Source organism: Gymnogyps californianus, chromosome 5, assembly GCF_018139145.2.
Source record: "Gymnogyps californianus isolate 813 chromosome 5, ASM1813914v2, whole genome shotgun sequence".
Lineage (NCBI taxonomy): Eukaryota > Metazoa > Chordata > Aves > Accipitriformes > Cathartidae > Gymnogyps > Gymnogyps californianus.
This window is the reverse complement of record NC_059475.1, coordinates 59238779-59257264: the sequence shown is the minus strand read 5'-3', so window position 1 is coordinate 59257264 and position 18486 is coordinate 59238779. Positions and strand designations below refer to the sequence as shown.

Here is an 18486-nt window from a genome sequence, read left to right as displayed (position 1 = left end):
AGTTTGTGCAAGTCATACTTAGCTGGGGGTTTAAAAATCTTCTGCCTACCAGTATGCATGCAAGACAGGTTTTGCAAATAACTTTTTTTGGTTTTTTAATAGTTGTAAAAGTTACTCTGCTCATAATTGGGAAGTGATCAGCTCTCTTTCCAGTAACCAAACACCTCTGGGACTGCTGCTGCTGTTCAGAATTTTCTGTGCAACAAAAAAGTGAAACCCAAGCAATAAGGCAGGCAAGGCCCATGTTGTATTAGAAATCACTGCTGCGCATGAGGCACTACAAAAAAATGCACTCGGTTGCAGATCAGGTTAAAGTTACTAAGCCAACCCTTAAGCACCAATTTGAGATTGATGCTCTAAATCCAGACAAACTATTTATTCTAATCAGTTATGATGCAGCTCAAACAATACAGTAAAATACACGTTAACGTAAAGATTTTATAAAAATACTAGTCATCTAGAATAAAAGTTACGCCCATTATGCTCTCAGCTCTCCTTCTGAGATTTTATTAGGCTATGCATTTGTGAAAATAATGATTCTTCTCACTCTATTAGAGGCTTTCCAGTAGGTAGCTTTTTTGTTGTGTTTGGTTGGTTGGTTGTTTTTTTAAGAAGTGGCATCTCAACACCTGCAGGATTCTGTTGTGACTGCGTTAGATCCTATTCCTTGTTCTGCCATTCAGCTGCTGGAGAACTGCAAGCACGCCCAAATTCCACATTGTAGCTTTTCAATGTGGGGAAGCTCATGAGACTCAAGTTCTTGATGATACTTTTGAGATCAACTGCTTAAAAGCACCTGTTTATCTTATGTTTATCTTCATGTTTTGAAGAAGGTATTATTTTCATATACTGTACTGAGGATCAACATGACATTTACTAGCAGAGTTTTTTTAAATGTGAAAATATTAGCAGGCTAAACATTTGTGGTGCATACCATGGGAATCATTTTTTGGTGTTGATTCAAATTTGAGTGTCCAAGTTGAATATCTTGCACCTGCATCGTGGCCTACTGTACCTTTGCTCATTTTATTCCATTTCTTCATAGCAAACTTTCAGAATCTCAGTAGCAAGAATGGAAAAACATCCCAGCCCTGGCAAGAATTCTTCTAAAATAAACCTACAGCACATGAACAAGGCTCTGCAGAGAAACCTGCATTGCTGCTACTCGTCAATTGAACAAATACATAAGATTGAACAAATACATAAGCAGAGTTTTAGTGGAGGAAGCATTCTACACTAGTAGAGTGAGAACATCATAATAAAGGAAGAATTAAACAGCAGAACATAATGGTATAGCTAACTGCTCTTTCTCACTTTATTGAAACTCATACTGGACGGATGCTGTCTTTCCTGCAGTTCTAAGCAGCAAATACGCCCCTGACCAATCTCAAAGTGCAGCAGGGGGTACATAAAGACAGAGTGACTGGCTGAGTTTACTGCTCTGTTACAGTTAGTCATCTCCCCACTTCGTCATGCTTTCATGTTAGCAGCTCATACTGATAAAACAGATAGAGAACTTCAACAATAAGGCAATCTAATATTTGTTTGAATACCTAGCATAGGTTTATACATATATAAAATAAATTATATAAACCTAGCATAGGTTTATATATATTTATATATAAAAGAAGGGTGTGATGCTAAGCTTAGGAAGTGGAATTAAGGACTGCAGCTCTACAGGCAACACAGTGTAACAGTAACCTCTGACTTCTTACCTTTCAAACTCTGAGCAAAAGGTGCCATGAGCTTATCCAGTGTTTTTTCCAGAGAGGAAGATGGTGAGTTGCGTGGTGCTAATATATTTGGAGTTGAGCATGGTGTGCAGCAGTAAAAATGATGGTCTAAAAATAGGTAACTTATTGTATCTGAGGGATCTTGCTCTCCGCAGTTATTAATTTCTTACAAGATTTAAAAAAAAAAAAAAAGACAAATCCTACTACCCACATTTGACTGATCATTCAGGCTCAGAGCTCTCTTACCTAGCATTATACAGTAGGCCAACACTCATATGATCAAGAGTACGTTCCAGATGGAGATATGTTAATTGTGTTGGGAGCTTCCCATAATCTTTTTCTGGAAACCTCAAACCACAGACGCTGAAGTTAAAATATTTAAACATTTCAACCAAAAAAAAAAAAAAATCCCTCAGATCACGTATGCACAAGATACTTTCCTGTTTTCAAAAGTGTTATTGCAACTGTTTGCTTCTATAATTAATATAACAGGTAGGTAATTATTCATACACCAGGAAAGTGTTTTTTTTTAAAAAGATGAAGTCAGAATTTTTGGTAAGTTTTAACTTGGAGAGAAAAGGCTATCCGAGTACTATCTTGTATGTTACCAGCAATGCTCTCTCACGTACTCTGTATCTGGGACTGTCAGGCTGTTATAATGAAGAAGGCAATTTCACATTCAGCAGATTGTTCTTGCCATGAAAATTGGAAATTTGAAGCAAAGGGCCACATTGGAACGTTTTCTTCATTTATTTTACGCTTTCAGGTGGATCTTACACAGTTTGGCACATAGGGTGCTTCATGGGTATTTATTTCATAACAAGTTCTTTGCCGTTACACCTCTGGAGACAGCTTACACTCCTCTGGCTGTTGGATTAGTAGGCAAACTTGAGTTTCCCCACCTGCTTTATAGTTAAAATACACTCAACTTTAAACTACAAACTGGCAAGTATTGTTTCTACCCTCATTCTTCCAGCTAAAATTTCATACTGAGATGATCTGTGTTCCACTCACTTTTCAATTTTTTTTTCACATAGTAGGAAAAAGTTATTTATTAAGAGCTGTATCTATAGTAGAGCTCTCCATTCTTTCCAGGTAAGTTATTAGTATCCCTTTTCTTCCTAAAATAATTTTTTTCCATATGGAGTAAAGGGTGGGATGGGCAGTTCAAGCTTCTAGATGACTGCCTAGTAGTAAAGAAGAGGCTGAAAAAAGAAAAACCACATACATTCCTTGGATGCTGTTGAACTGTGATTTGTAGTAGGGACATACTCTGCAAATGCATATGCAAGTAGCTGCTATTATTACCCTAATGTTGGACACTACCGTCCTTTCCATACTGGTTTTGTAGTTTTCCAGCTGAAGGAAAAAAGTCTTCTAAAGTTATTACATATTTTCTCAACTGTTTCATTTTGACTCAGACCGTATAAAGCACGCACTTAAATAAAAGAAGTCTGCAGGGAGATAACTACACTAGTTTTCAGTGATGAGGTTTATCTGTATTTTAACAGTTAAACCCACTATGTTAATAAAACAAAACTTCTGAACAATAATCCTGCTCAGTTTCGGTATTTTCCTCATATTTTAGAAGAACATAAGTAGATAAGAATTGTAAAGTACAGCTCCATCTTTAATAAAGTAGACAATCTAATTGCCAGCTTATAAATGTATCTGGCAGTTTTCTACATGCTAGCTGCATTACAAGAATAAGACTTAGTTACAAGTAGCTACTGCAGTTGTTTCTCCTCAAATTTTCATTCATTTCCTGAAAAAAATTAACTTTTCTATGTCTAAAGTTTACTTGCAATTTAAAAAATTCTACCCAGTTTTATTGTTGGAGAACAGGAAGGACATTACTGTGTGCCCTCAGATACAGCGTGTGCGTACTCAGGAGCGTTCTGCGTTCCCAGGCTAGCGGCCGCCGTTCCACTCTGCCTGCCTGCCGCCCGGCTGCAAGATTCAGCAAAAGCCTAATTGCGAATATTGCTACATAGGATAAAGGGAAAGATGTGGCACATACATCTGTCTTCTGTCATTCTGGGGCTTGACACGGAGCAACATCTCTTGGGGGATTTTTTAATCTTTGCAACTACTGGAAGTAATTTAAGTGTTCTGTTGCTGACTGATTAAAAGTAATGTGTGTTCAGACAAGCAGCATTACACTATACAAATACATGGATATGTCTATCTCCATAACGCTTATCAGTATAAGAGCGTTGAATTATAAATGAGGTGCCTGAGGTAAGACAAACAAGTTGTCTCAGAAACGCATCTACTCCAATCTGTTGACCTAATTTTAGATTGCCAAGTCAGAAAGCGTGTACATCTACTACTGCTGGATCTTTCACTTCACAACTCCCAAGACAAATATACAGGACTATGGGATTACAAAATCCTTACCCCACAAAGCTGTCTGTCTGCCAGATATCCGCTGTATGATGTATTTAGAGATAAACCATTAAGAACGAGAACAGAACAATGTTATTTCACTTTCCCAATTGAAATTCAACTATATTAAATATGAAGCAATGTTCTAGATGAGATACCTTTGAAAGGAATTTGTTCTACAAAGTTTAGATGGTATTTCTGTACCAAACATTTAATTCAACAAAGGATTGATTACATTAAAAGTGATCAAATTTGAACAGAAAGTAAACAAAAATGCATATTCAAGATATTTTAATATGTATTTTCTGAATTAGAAATATCACTTTCTTAAATGAATGAGAATTTCTAGTGTAATGATCCGTTACGCCCATCCCCCATCACTGAATTACATTATTTATACATATAATACAGAGCCGATTGCAGTTGGAAACAACAATATTAAAATAAATGTTTAATAGATACAAAGGATCTTTTCTCCACAACATAGTTTTTCTGGTGTCTGGACACCAATTTTAAAGTAATTCTCTATTAGCATTAAACTATTTAAGTGCAAAACAATTTTGTTTTAAAAATCTATGATTGCAGCATCCATCTTCCTGAATAACATTTTGAAGCCAGAAAGTAATGACTTTCATTTTCCATGAGTGCATTCCAGGCTGTCTTCTAGCCATCTCTGGTTAAAAAAATCAGTGCAAAATAAACAATGGTGAAGTACTAGTTTAACCATTGAACTTACTTGAATTTAAGAAACATACTTTATTTTACACTATATATATGTATCTTTTATTTATATATTTATAGAGAGAGATTAAATTACACTGGACTTGAAAAGTATAAAGAAAACCAAAAATGTTACTATTTTTTTCCTGCAGCACCAAAGGAAGCTTTTTTTTTTTTTTAAATGAAAACTCTTCCTTGGGTGAGCAGCCTAGCAGTATTAGCTGTAATAAGAACTCATTACATTATTCCTTTGCAGATTACTATGTGATTCACATAATTCCATGTTTACACTCTGCCACATTATAATTTGTGATGCTCTTTGCCTGAAGAACAGCTCCTGGTTCCACTGTCATTACTTCTTGTCCTGCGTTCAGAGATTTGCTAGCAGTAGTGTGATGGCTATACTACAGTTCCACTTGGAGAATTGGCCTGGTTTTGGGATGACAATAAACCCTGCAAACAAAGCAGTTTACATTAATCCAGCAAGAGAACCTGACATGAATTTTATAAAGTTCTTAGCCTGAAGCTACAATGATTACAATTTATTTTCACCACCACTTGCTTACTTTAGACATCAGCACCTTCTTTCCTACAAAAGAATCTAAGCCACTATTGTATCAGTCAAGCAGCATACAAAAGAGCTTTCAGTAAGTAAGAAAGTGTGTGCATTTAAGACACACGATGAATCGGATCCCAGCATTTGATTTAATCTACCTTGCATTTTGAGTCATTGTGAACTGTGAAACTTTAAAAATCATACACCAAAAAAGTGATCAGCATTTTATTAGGGTAGCAACAAACAAACCTATGCCAGTATCAACAACTTTGACAGCTAACCTGATACAGGGAAACGCTCAATCTCTTATATGCTATTGAATATTACAAGCTTTGAATAGAAAAATAGATTATCTAACCAAATATTTATTTTGGTAATTTTAAAAGAGAATGAAACACTGAGCAAGAGTTCAGTAAAAATTTCCCATTACAATTTAAGCTTGCATTCAGGAAAACTTTTTACCAGCTCATTTAACTACATCACCATTCAAATAAAGTGAGACTTACTTCATTTCAGACATAATCCTGCAACTGCACAGCACCCCTTGCGAGACAGAGGCTACCGTTCCAGATTAAGGCAACTACACCTTACAGATAGATATCAATGGACAGACTCCATTTCAGATTTATGTATAGTAGCCCCTTTTCATCATTCACATACAAGTAACCGTATATCAGACTTATTTAGGAAAAGCTTAATATCAAAATACAATTTAGTCTTCTTGCAAGGTCATGATTTAGTTATAACGAGTGCCAGCAGGCTGAGGAGCACAATGGCAGCTAAGCTGGAAGCACACCAGTGAGTATCACTGTGCAACTCCTTACTATGTAGGCATGATAAATGCACTTGTAGCAATTCCTCTGAACAGCTACCAGCTTAGGTTCTTACCTCAAAATTAAGATCCTATGACTCAGATCCATCAAACTAGACAAAGCTCAGGCAGCAATTAGCGCAGAATGTAGAATTAGGTCACATCTTCAGAATCTACAGGAGCTCTTTCTTGCTTAGCCCAAGAACCGAAAAGTCATGACTGATGGAAGAAAACCCTGACCATAGACAGAGGAGGCGGAAGGAGGGCTGGACTGGCTGGATTCAAGTCATCAAGTTTCTACTAAAACCATAGCCCTTCCTTTTAAAAACCATCTAATCTACCAGTTCAGACACATTATGAATCTGGACACATTTGTAGGATTTAAAGCAGACTGTATGTGTGTGGATGCGTGTATATACACCTGCACACATTTTATATTACATTTATAGATAATGAAGTATGTGGCGCTTAATTTGGTGCCCTCCATAGATCACACCTGCAGGAACTAGAACAGGTTTTTTATTTTTACTTGTTTATGTAGTAGCTATCTGATTCAAACACTGCTGAGGTAGCCTGAAGTAGGTTGGTCTTTAAACTTGTTTGACATTCAGGATGTGCAAAGATACTGCATATTTCATGAGAAAAGAACAAAAAGTTTCCTAGTTATTAGTTAAGGAATAGATAGTGAAAAAAGACAGAATTTTAGAGCAAACAAGCTACTGAAGCACTTTGGAAAATTTTTACCAAGAGTGTTTTGTTGGAAAGCGATGAAGATGAATCAGAACTCTCTAGTTCATTACCAAAGCATTCTTCAGAAGCCTATTAAATCCAGCAGCAACTGGAAGGTCTTTCTTGCCAGAAGATTACATCCACTAAGCAACTTTCAAGTACCCTGGAAAAAGACATCCAAAGGTATTATTTTCAGTCTTTACTAAATCAGTGATCCAAACTGTTCATATGCAAATATGTGCTTTATAAGCACATAGAAAGTACTAGGGATGGCATAATATGAAGTCTTTTTCAACAGGCTCATAACCATGCTATACAGACGAAGAGAAATAAGCACTATTCTAATCTCAGATTTACACTGTAAGGCAACCAATTGTTGGGAAACAAAATGAAGAGTCATTCATTTTCCTACAACTCCTCTAGAAACAGGCGGCACATACTGAAATTCAGTGTGGTGCCTCGTTCCCTGTGAACTACCAGACACTCTGGAATTCAAGTTCCAAGACTAGGAACAAGGAGTCACTCAGTCCTGATTTCATCTCCCAGGCCGTGAATACTCCCTGCTTTAAAGAGCAGAAGTGCAGTGCAGGCGGCTCCGAGTAAGTGAATACTAGGAACTCCTTATATTTCAACCCTTGCTCTGAATTAATTCTGCAACTCTGAGCAGGCAAGCCAGAGGAACACCAAAGTGGAAAGAATCTCAAGATCAATATCCTTGTGCTACTGCAGACAGACATTTCAAAAACTTTGCGAGTACTGCCTTAAAACTTGACCAGGCTACAACGGCCATTCCCGAACTTCACTTCTGTGGGACAGATCAGAAATTTTGAGAGTTCTTCCAAGTACTTAATTTCAGAAGACATCTTAGACCTTAGATGTTCATACAAGAAAAGGAAGAATAAGAATTCGTTTTTTAGGCACAGAAGTTTTACGGAATTGGCAAGTGCTCTCGGTGGGTCCTGAGTAACAAAAAAGATTCTACAGAATTTTGCCATTATATCAGAGCCTTTCAGCAAGGCCATTTAAGAAGGTATGTTAGGTGTAACATGGGAAACTTTAGAAAGCCACATTAGAAAAGCAAGTGAGGGCTCAAAAAAAATTAGAGTTTTGACACAAAAGTTACCCTATAAGAGTCTGATCTATAATACAAAGGGTGCGGGACTAGAATATTTATATTGTATTCTCTGGAATAATATGATGGATAAGGTTATGAAAAAATACAGAAAGCTCCTGCCTGTAAAGAAAGAATAAAGAAATTAGACTGCAGTGCTTTCTGTGATGAAACCACTCAGTGTAGTCAACCAGGTGGTAAAAGATTGAACAAAAGCTGCAGCAACTTATTAGCACAACAGCAAAGCTGCACAGTTTAACAGCCATGACAGAAAACACAGAAGAATTGAGATGCGACAACTGCGGATCTGCCACGCGGTACAGTACATCAGCTTAAAGTTTAAGAACAAACAGATCATACTGAGCGAGCAGCAGAAACAAATGAAGAGACTGTTCAAAAAAGTTTTGAAAAATAAATGTAGTCTTTTATTATTTTGTCAGCATGTGGGTCTAGCAGGGGGTGGGAAATGGAACAGTTATGAGACCCAAGTCAGGAATTTGATAAAACAATCTTCATCACAACCTCAGAGGGGGTCCTCCAAGTAGGTGCTACATCATCTGCCATCTCAATGGAATACTCTACGGCTGAAATGTGCTGCTTTTGCAGAGGACAGGGTCGTTTTTCTTACATCAATTAGCAATGTGAGAGTATTGAACACAGACTGTTTCAGCACTAGTTGCTAGGGCTATTCCATGTTCATCTACGCATTCTCTGACTTCCCAAAACACACAGGACTTTGCATATTTGGTAAAAATAGGCTTGCATGGGTAGGAATGAAAAGCCGTAACAAATACGATCAGTAAGGTCATTTGCACCCAAGGTTCATGGCACTCCTAGCTGTGGTCTGTTCAGAAAGACCTGCAGCAGTGTTAGGACTCGCCCTCCTCACAATTCATGAGATTGCAGGGGGGGTGTATTTTTTTAAAAATTCCACATATGCTCTAGCCAAAAGTTTGGTTTTTTTCTGAAGATATGAAACACAAGGTTTCACAACAGCAACTAATTCTATGAAAGATCAGCGTGTAATTGCTATATTTAAAAAAAATCAGGAAGACACTACTAAGTAGAAAAAAAGCCATCAGTAACTACTGAGTTAATATTTTCTTCATGTAAATTAGAATGGGATTAATTGGAGCCAAAGATGCAACCCTGTGTAGCTTCACTGATCTAGATAATGAACTGCAAGTCTGGACACATGAGCAGGATATGGGAAGTTAATGCCTATGTGCTACTTCACAACACTCTTGGCACACCCTCAGCCTTCGCCCTGGACAAGAGCATGCTCCTTCATAAAACAGCTCAGCTGACTCTCGGTAACTTGCTGGATGTCAGAACTCCGCATGTCTTTCCTACTTTCTGTTTTGAAATTGAAAGGTAGAAAAAACAAAGCAAAGGGTCCAATGTAACAACCAACCAATGTAAAAAAAAAAAAAAGGTCTCGTAGTACACTTCACTAATGCAATTAAACCAATAAAAAAAAAAGGCTGAATTAACAAATGCCCGTACAAAAATAGCACTGATTTGTTAAACTGTTTCTGCTATTGCCAGTATATGAAATAATGGGAATTTATTATTTGAAGAATATTCTAGGGGTAGTTTATTCTTGTCCAGAACTGTGATATTCCTGGAGTAACTTGAAAAATCTGGACTGAGACCTTTGCTTGACAAAAGAGCCCACGGTCCAATACAGTATTTGAGCAATAATAATATGCCAAAACAGAATGAGATTTTTCACATTTGTTTAAAATTCTGTAGTCAAATTAGCTGAATTGGTTTTAAGATCTGCATGAACAAAATCTCCCAACAGTTTCTTATCCAAATGAATCAGCATTTATTAGCATAAGTCTCTGAACTGCATATACTCACTAAATCAGATATTAATCTCTAATGGAGTCATAAAATTAATTAACTGAGAAAGTGCAAGGAAGCACATGCTGAACATTCATATAACCTACTACAGAGAAATATTTTGTATGGGATTTAGGGGGACACAGCAAAGCTGATACCTATCTTTAGAGTCTGTGTTCACTAACACAGTTTTAAGTGTACTACTTGTCTTCTGTTCGCCGCTTTTATTTTGTTCTAGCAGTGTTACAGAAAAGTATAAATGCTTAAACCATTTGACACCAGATCTTGTGAAAGCATGTAGTAGCATCAAGGAGGTTTCACTTGCAACTTCTCTTCTGTGTACATACAGGAGTTTTTGTCCTAACCGAAGTTTATCACCATTTTACTCATTGTCAACAAAAAGAAAAGTCAAGGCTGCTAGAAAGCCAGACAAACTTAAGATGCTTAAGACCAACTAAAAATCTGTCTAGTGGTATTAGGCAACATTAGTTCAAGACTAGTATATGATTGGCAAATGGGAGATATGCATGTCCAAGAGAAAAAAAAAATAATTTAAAGATGCAACTACTTGTGTGCTGGGAAAAGCAAAAAAGGCTTTTGCCAGCAGAAACCTGATCTGGCTCGAGCAATAGGACCTTAAGCTTCATTTAGGTAGTAAGGGCTCACATGCTTAGGAACGGTTGTTTCTCTAGCTTCCTCAAACTATAAAAGTCAGTAACATTTAAAATTTTCAGATTAGAAAATAATGAAATTGAGATAAACCAGGGAAAACCTCAGGGAAAAGCATATGACTTAAGGCAACCCCATTTGGGTTAGTTGTAAAATAAGTGTGGTCTTAGCAGGAGAAGAAATGAGCCAAATGAATTTGATAAGGTTGACCAGCACCTACCTAAAATCCAACTTCAAAACCCAGAAAATAATGTGACCATACAAGTTATTTCCTTGAGAAGTTTGTGCAACGTTATTAAATAAAGACAAGCAAGACGACACTTTCATGTTCCAAGACATCTTTTGCCAAAGTATCTTCTATGACCACAGGACTTGTGGAAGTTGGTTTTGTTTCATGCTCACACTGACTGTTGAGAAACTGGTTTGACCATCCAGTTCTTCCATCATTTGATGTAACTGGATGTTCCCAGAAGCTTTCAGGACGGATTTAATTTTGTTCCTCCACTGGCACCTGTTCTTAAATATACATGTATATTATATGTATAGACCATCATAGTGGTCAATCAATACCTTCTGAAGTACCAGAAAGTTCTCAAGTTCACATAAGAAAGATGATTTCCTCAGCTTTAGTCTACAGAGTATTTTTGCCCAAGAGACAAACACAGTCCTACCTCAGACTGGGCCCAAACTAACTAACTTTTTCACTGAAACTTCTCAAAAGTGCCTTTGAAACGCTTTAGTAAATATCACTTGTTTGGCTCCATCAGTTAACACAGAACCACTGCTGCAAGGGTGACGCAATCCCTAGTCCGCTCAGATGGGAGGGCAACGTCTTAAGTCTTCGCCTAAATTGGTTCCAAGAAATTTTGCAGCCAAAGTTTGAGACTAGTGTAGTTTTAGTTCAGACGAGTTTAGTTCTAGACTAGCCACAGTTTTTCTAGACAGAACATGCTTGAATCATCTGAGTGAGCCATATCCTCACGGCTGCAAATTCAGTATTCAGTAGGTAAATGTCAAGATCTAAAGCTGGAATAAAGAACATGCCCTGCACCAGAGTCCACAGAGGAAAGAGCTCCTGTAGAGTCCTAGAAGGAATGACAACGCTCTGCCCCAGCTCCTATTTGACAGGTAGGCAGAGAGAATCTGGATACATCCGTGTCCGCGTTTTACTGAATCTGAGTTTAAACAAGTTTGATAAGTGGTTTGATAAGTATTCTATTTCACATTACTCTAGTCCTAAAAAAAAAAAAAAAAAAAAGTATCATGAGACATGACCTTATCAGCAAGATTTAAACATCAAAACGTCTGCATAGTCTTGAGATGAAGTGAAACATTTACTCAGAGCAGGTTACAGGATGCGATCAACTTCTTATTTTAAAATATGGCAAGTTAACAGCTTTCATTGTGGCCATTTGTTCAGCACAGTATGATAGCATAAGACCACCTAAGGACTGCAAGATAAATTAAAACTCAAATGTGGAAAGGACTATTGAAAGTTATCTACATTTACAGTTCAATCACACATTTTTATTTAACATCAGTATACAGAGGACAACCCCAGCAAGTTATTTTGTAATGTCAAGTATTTAGTAAAGTTCTTCAGCTGTAACAGTGACAATAGAACAGCTAAAAATAAGCAGTATGAAACAAACATGATCATCTTAAAATTATAAATATACCAACAATACTTCTTAAAGCTTAATTATTGCAACAGTTAAATTAACAATAGTTCATGTTAGAAAGGCTCTATGAAATTTATTCAAGTTGTCAAGAAATTAGATGGAAGTGTAAAAAGGAAATACATATGAATTTTACTTTTGATTTTCACTAAAGGTAGTCAATACAATTTTGTACAGTATCACCTAACATGTCAATCTTTAACAAACTCCAGTATACAGAATTCATAAAATGCAGAAAAAATATTGTTTAATCTTTACATGTAAATTGACAGTAAATTAACTGACACAAATTTTATTATTGTAACATAAGCAGGCCAGCATTTTAAATATTAATTTAGTAGCTTTATGTTGTTAAAGGGGCAGACATATACAGTCATTCCAAGTACATAATCAAGTTTTAAGAGGTGATAATTCAGAACGTGGGTTTTCTAAAAAGTGTTTAGTAAAAGTCATGTTATTTCCTAATCCAGACATCCTCATCATAAAGCCTTTACAGGGTTATGATCTCTCCTGGCTTTACTGGAGCCGCTAGTCACACCTTCTCACGCACGCGCAAACACACATACCTTGCTATAAATATCACACCAGTGTACTAGGTTTAAATTCACCCTGATAATGCGGGTATGCTATGTGCAACTTTGCCATTATGCACATTACAGAAAGCTTCAAATTTTAGCATGGTAACCTGAAGTCATATAGCTGTGTTTCAGTTTTACTATAATCATCCCTGAAGTTTATACAGATACCGTATCACGTTGAAAGAAATCTATTTGATAGTACTTAAATACCAGCAATTGAACTTCAATTGTAATGATGAAATGCTCCTTTCCATTGAGGAAGAATTAGTATGTATAGCTGCTCATCTCACTCAAATATAGTACATGAATGTTAAAGTACTTTCACTAAAACAGAAGTCATACTAAAACATGATACTGTACTACAATTGTAGTTAACTAGAAAATTCAAGGATGTTATAATTTAAGTCTAAGTTTTCCTGTACAATAAGTCAAATAAATAAATTCCATGTGCATTTGTTTTACAAAATGGTAGCATGTTTATCTTGCTAGGTTATACACTGCCATTTCACCTGTTGATACTTCTGGCCAATCCTACCTTGAGCTTTCTTACAAAGGAAACAACTAATCAGCAACTTTCTAGGTAAAATGGAGTCACTGTACAAGATGGTGAACAGTTAATTCTGAAGTCAAACACAGAAACCACACAGATAGTTCCTCTGACCACTAAGTTCAGAGAAAACTTGCTTTGCATATCCAGGTACCAGTTTGGGTTTTCGGGGGTTTTGTTGGGTTTTGTGGGTTGGGTGGTTTTTTTTTTTTAATTGCTTCTGCAGGTCCTGTAATTCCGTTTGAATCCGCTATAAAGATAGCACATGAAGTTTACCTTGGTTCGTTTAAAATTATTTTTCTACATTTTCAGATTAATACAACAGTTCTGTAATCCCATTTAGGTTTCCCATCAGGGCCTGGGAAGGACAGGGGGGAGAGGCGACAGCTAACTGTCACCATGTTGAGAAGAAAGTTCATACTCTTGTTAAGGCAACCTATTTTTCTCGCCACCCTGAACCTTCTTCCGTAAAAACAGTCTAACAAAAAAATGAGAGTAAAAAATTGAAACTAATGAACCCTGAGCCTCATTCAACTTGTTTCTAATTGAATTTTGCCATTCACTTCACCTCACTCTGACTGGGAGTTAGCACAACAGTTCTGGAAGTGTAATGCAAGAATGGTATATCCAAGTGAGGAAGCTCAAGGTATGATTATGTATACACTGAAGGAGTAATTTGGAAAGTTTATAAACAAACTGTCAGGACACTCTGTAAGTACTGTACAGCCTATCAACTATCATAAAGATCATGGCTGAAGAGACATTTCTGGATTTTTTTTCTACTAAGGGCAGCACCAGCCCAACCAGAAAAATGAAGAGAAGTTGTCATACACTGTCCAATTATCCAGTGCTTCTTTTGATGGCTATTAAAAATGAGAGGGAAAGGTAGCACTGGCTCAATGGAAATTACGTTAGACACTGCGAGCCTGCTTCAGTTTTCCATCCAATTCTTTCTTAGGCTGGCAGTGGCATGAATTTAATGAAGGCCTTTTGAGGCAATGATGGAAGAAGCAGCAAGATTCAGAGGCTTTCACTCTAGAGTTGGCAGACAAAAAAGTGACGGAGTTTTAAGATCACTTGGGGACCCATATTTCAAAAGGAAGACTAGAAATAGCAGCTTTAAACCCCAGAGTAATGGGATAGCCTATAGGATAAAACAGCTGGCGAGACAGAAATGAATGGTATATAACCCAGTAAGAAAGACATTACCATAAGTGTTTTATACTTTGACAATTTTCATTAAATAAAATTATTAAGTGCTTTCCTATAAACAAAAAGGATGCTCGTAACATCCTTCTGGCACAAATATTTTCCTATCAAAGCCCTGTAAACATGCCACCAAAATTTAGTTTTTACCAGCAGAGTGAGCTCACTAGAAATGCAAGTGAAATCAGAAAAACAAATTCATTTGAAAATTTCTAAGTAAATACTTCCTAAACAATATGGCATTTACATCAGTGTGCAATATATTAACTTTGAAAGTGATAACTTCAGCATGAAAATTACTTACCTGTAATTAAAGTTTTCCATATTGGCCAATACATAAATCCTGATTTTTGGTACTGCATACTTTATCTCTGAAATATTTGAAATGTCATATTCCAAATCAAAGTCAATACACAAAAATATTTAAGTTATACCCAGTCTAACAAAACCCACCTCAGCCACTGAAAATAAATCTAACAGTGTAGTGTTTAGTAGTACACAAAGGAGTTTTAGAACAAAAAAAAAAATATAGGTCACAACAGAAATCTGAGGCACTGCTGTATGTGTATAAAGTTAATGCATAAGATATGTGAATTGCACTGAGTCACAGAAGTGACAACTGCTTTAGTATTTTCATTTAGGACAAACATTTTAAATAGTTTAGTGTTTTGGGGGGTGCTTTTTTTTTTTTTTTTTTTAAATTAATGCTGGATCTGTAGTTCTTAGGCAAAAAAATACTTTTAGATAACACCCTCCTCCCTTCTGCCCAGAAAAGGGTTTACAGTTTTTAGTTTTAGATTCAACCTTTAAATACGTATTAAGATGCAGAGCGGACATAGCTCTCTATGCATACCTATGTAGTGACAAATTTGATAACATCTCAAAGAAACTTACATTATACAAACAGTTTTAAGAAAAATTATTGAGTTTTACTTAAAAGTTTATAGCAATGAAGATGTGCTATATAAATATATACAGTACCTCCACTTCAAAAGTCAGATTTATGAACCAAATGGTTAAAACCTAATGAACATCAGATTTTCATTTAGGTTGCCCAACGTGGCAATATTCAGGTATTACCAGATTATTTCTTTTTCTTCAGGTGATTACCTACATGCCCTTTCAGAAATTTTCACAAAAATAATGGTCCTTTTTGCTAGATCAACTCTGGTAATATTTTCATAGCTGTATTCCTTTAAAATGTTGCTGGCAAACAAAGCTATTGTAGCACAAAGTACTTTTTAATAAAATAATCACCATTTTTAGCTTCATTCAAAATTTAGCTTGCTATACATTGGACAGAAGAAAAATAAAGTTTTATCTGTGTTCAAGTGCATTAACAACAAGAGTTAAAACTAGTAATATATTTTAATGAAGGTTCAACTGATAGAACAGGTGCCATCAAAAAGCACAGCTTGTCGATGATCAAATTGCCTAACAAAACTGACAGTAACATAACACTGAAACTACTTAGAGAAAGCTTGCATGATTTTCCCTCACTTAACAAATGCATAAATCAAGACCTGGCTAAAATTAGAGTTCCTTGATAATACCGATTCACAATTTCAAGAGCATAAACTACAGTCAGTAAAGGGCTCACAAATCTGTGCATAAAATTGCTGACGTTTTAAGAAGTGGTTTTACATTAACGGCAGGCCACCACAGAAAAGTATGGAGGAATAAAACACTTTGGTTTTAATTTTTTCAAAGGCTCACATTTCTCATCAGACTTAAAAGCGGCAGCTTTTATAAGCTACTCTCATTGGGAGTGCTGTATTTTGTAGAAAACATTAGGATTATAATTATTTTAGTGATTGACAGGTTTTACTTCAATTTTTACAGAAATAACTTTCACCATATTGTGATTATGCTTAAGTATAAGAACAATGATCAATAGTTTAGATGCACAGTATTTATTTCTTCTGCTGGAAGGCAACTATACTTAATAATTGTATCCAAGACACTTCAAATCATTCAGAAATATGGCATGCAGTATCCAAAAGTATGGCTCTGAGGATTTTTTTATTTTTTTTATTTTTTTACATTAAGCATAAAGAAATTTTATATTCAACATTCATTTATATTTCAAGAAAACTACCTATTCAGAGTTCTAGTTCTTTGATGCAGCATTAAGGATTAAAACTTACCACTTTACCAGGCCTTGCCCATGTGCAAATAAATCCCTCCTGACAAGCAGTGACTATACAGTCTTCAAGAAAAATTAACACAGTCAGTCTTTCATGTGCTATCTTTTTACAGATAAGAGGCTCTAACAAGGGAACATCTTCCATTCGGGGACAGAGAGGTGTTCCCAAAGTTTTAGCTGGGTCCGTTTTGGTTTTAGTAACTAGGTTCAGTTTGTCACTGCTCTTGCTAGATATATGTCCCATGCTATGATTTCTCTTGTGATCTTTTTCATGGTGTCTTTCCTTCCGATCATGTAGCGATAAGGTTGCAAATTTACTAACGCCAGAAGCAATGGCACCATCCATGACACTGCTTTTACTGCCAGCATTTGAGACTGCAGAGTGTGGAAGGCTGTTTGACCGTGGAAGAGGAGGGGGTACAGAGTTTCCAGGTGTTGTGATACTGTTTCCATTACTTCCTGGGTTAGTTCCACCACTTCCAGCAGGTGGACTTGTGGCATTCATGACATTTGTATGTGTCCTTGCTCTTGAGAGAGGTTGGTGGGGGAAGAGGATATCTTCTGTAAGATCCCACAAACAGAGCTGTGTGTCCTGGCCTACTGAACCAAATCTATATGTAACACTTACTGGACGACTGTCTGTAGAGTTCCTTTTGGATAGCCTAGATTGCGTACTATTTGCTCGATCTCTGCCAAAATGAAGGTCTTGGAAATCCTCATCACTTCCGCTAAATTCCATCGGGTCACTCTCTTCTACACTAGTGGTATATGGATCAAACGCAACAACACTGACCCACGATTTATGTCCATGGCCTCTCGCTATTACTCGACAGTCCACAAAAGACCAAACTGTTACCAAGTCATCCTCTCCACCTGTCACTATGTATTTCCCATCAGGACTCCAACACACACAGAGCAGTCCTCCAAAGTAGCTTTTCATTGTACCATGCAATTCCACTGAATCAAAGTTAAACACACGAAGAAAACCATCCTGGCTCACACACGCCAAGAACTTCCCATCTGGGGAAAAGGCAAATTCATTCAGGGCACCCTCACCTACTGTCCATTTAAGCAGAGGGTTTCTTGTGGATTTACTCTTGCAAGTGTGAACTGCAAAACTTTCTCCTTGTTTAAGTAGCTGGTAGTGCGGGGCTGTGGTACCACAAGTGTGCTCCACATTATACAAGTACATATTGCCACTGGAATGAGCTACTAGGAAAAGGCTTTCCGAACCTGGTACCCATTTTACACAGGTTACTCTCGACTTGTCTATTAGTCTCTGTGAAAAACAAAGAAGATACACATCAGAAAGTCTGAAAATAAAAAGTTTTAATGATTAACTGTAAATCTGAGCTTGCTGGGGGGATGGGGAACAATACTTAAGCAAAGTGAACTCAAGTTTCTAGAAAGGAGCTATGTTACTGTATTTGCAAAAACTTAGCATCTTATCAGGCAGTAAAGAGGAAATTATTTTTAGACGAAGTGCTACCAAAGGTTATTATTATGGTTCAGTCACATTCCACAAAGAACATACTTCAATCAAGCCAATCTGTTGTTATGAATCTAAAGGTAGCGTTCTTAGGTTTATTTTTCGCTGTGTAGGTTGAAGAGCATGAGAAGAAAACAATCAATAAAACACAGACTGAGCTAAAGGGAAAAAAGGCAGTTACTCATCTGTACTACATAGCAAACAGATTACAAATCAACAAATCCATCCTCTGAAAAAAAGAAAGAAAGAGGCTTTAGGAGCCTTTACCAGCTTTTA

General features: G+C 36.6%; 1 protein-coding gene across 4 annotated transcripts in view; it reads right to left on the bottom strand.

The window, feature by feature from the left end:
• Window positions 1–4876: 4876 nt before the first annotated feature.
• WDR20 (WD repeat domain 20) overlaps window positions 4877–18486 on the bottom strand; it is a 47843-nt gene continuing 34233 nt past the window's right edge. Inside the window, exons 3-5 of one of the 4 annotated variants that reach the window (XR_007766528.1) lie at window positions 16723–18000; window positions 14880–14946; window positions 5270–5294 (exon numbers count right to left, since the gene is read on the bottom strand). Coding sequence is in view for 3 of the 4 variants with exons in the window: in XM_050897740.1 (XP_050753697.1) it covers window positions 5241–5294; window positions 16723–18000 (1332 nt within the window). In the remaining variant the exon portion in view is untranslated. Of the gene's footprint in view, window positions 5295–7091; window positions 7101–11731; window positions 11741–14879; window positions 14947–16722; window positions 18001–18486 lie in introns of those variants that run through there. The other 3 variants (XM_050897740.1, XM_050897742.1, XM_050897741.1) reach the window with 3 other exon arrangements.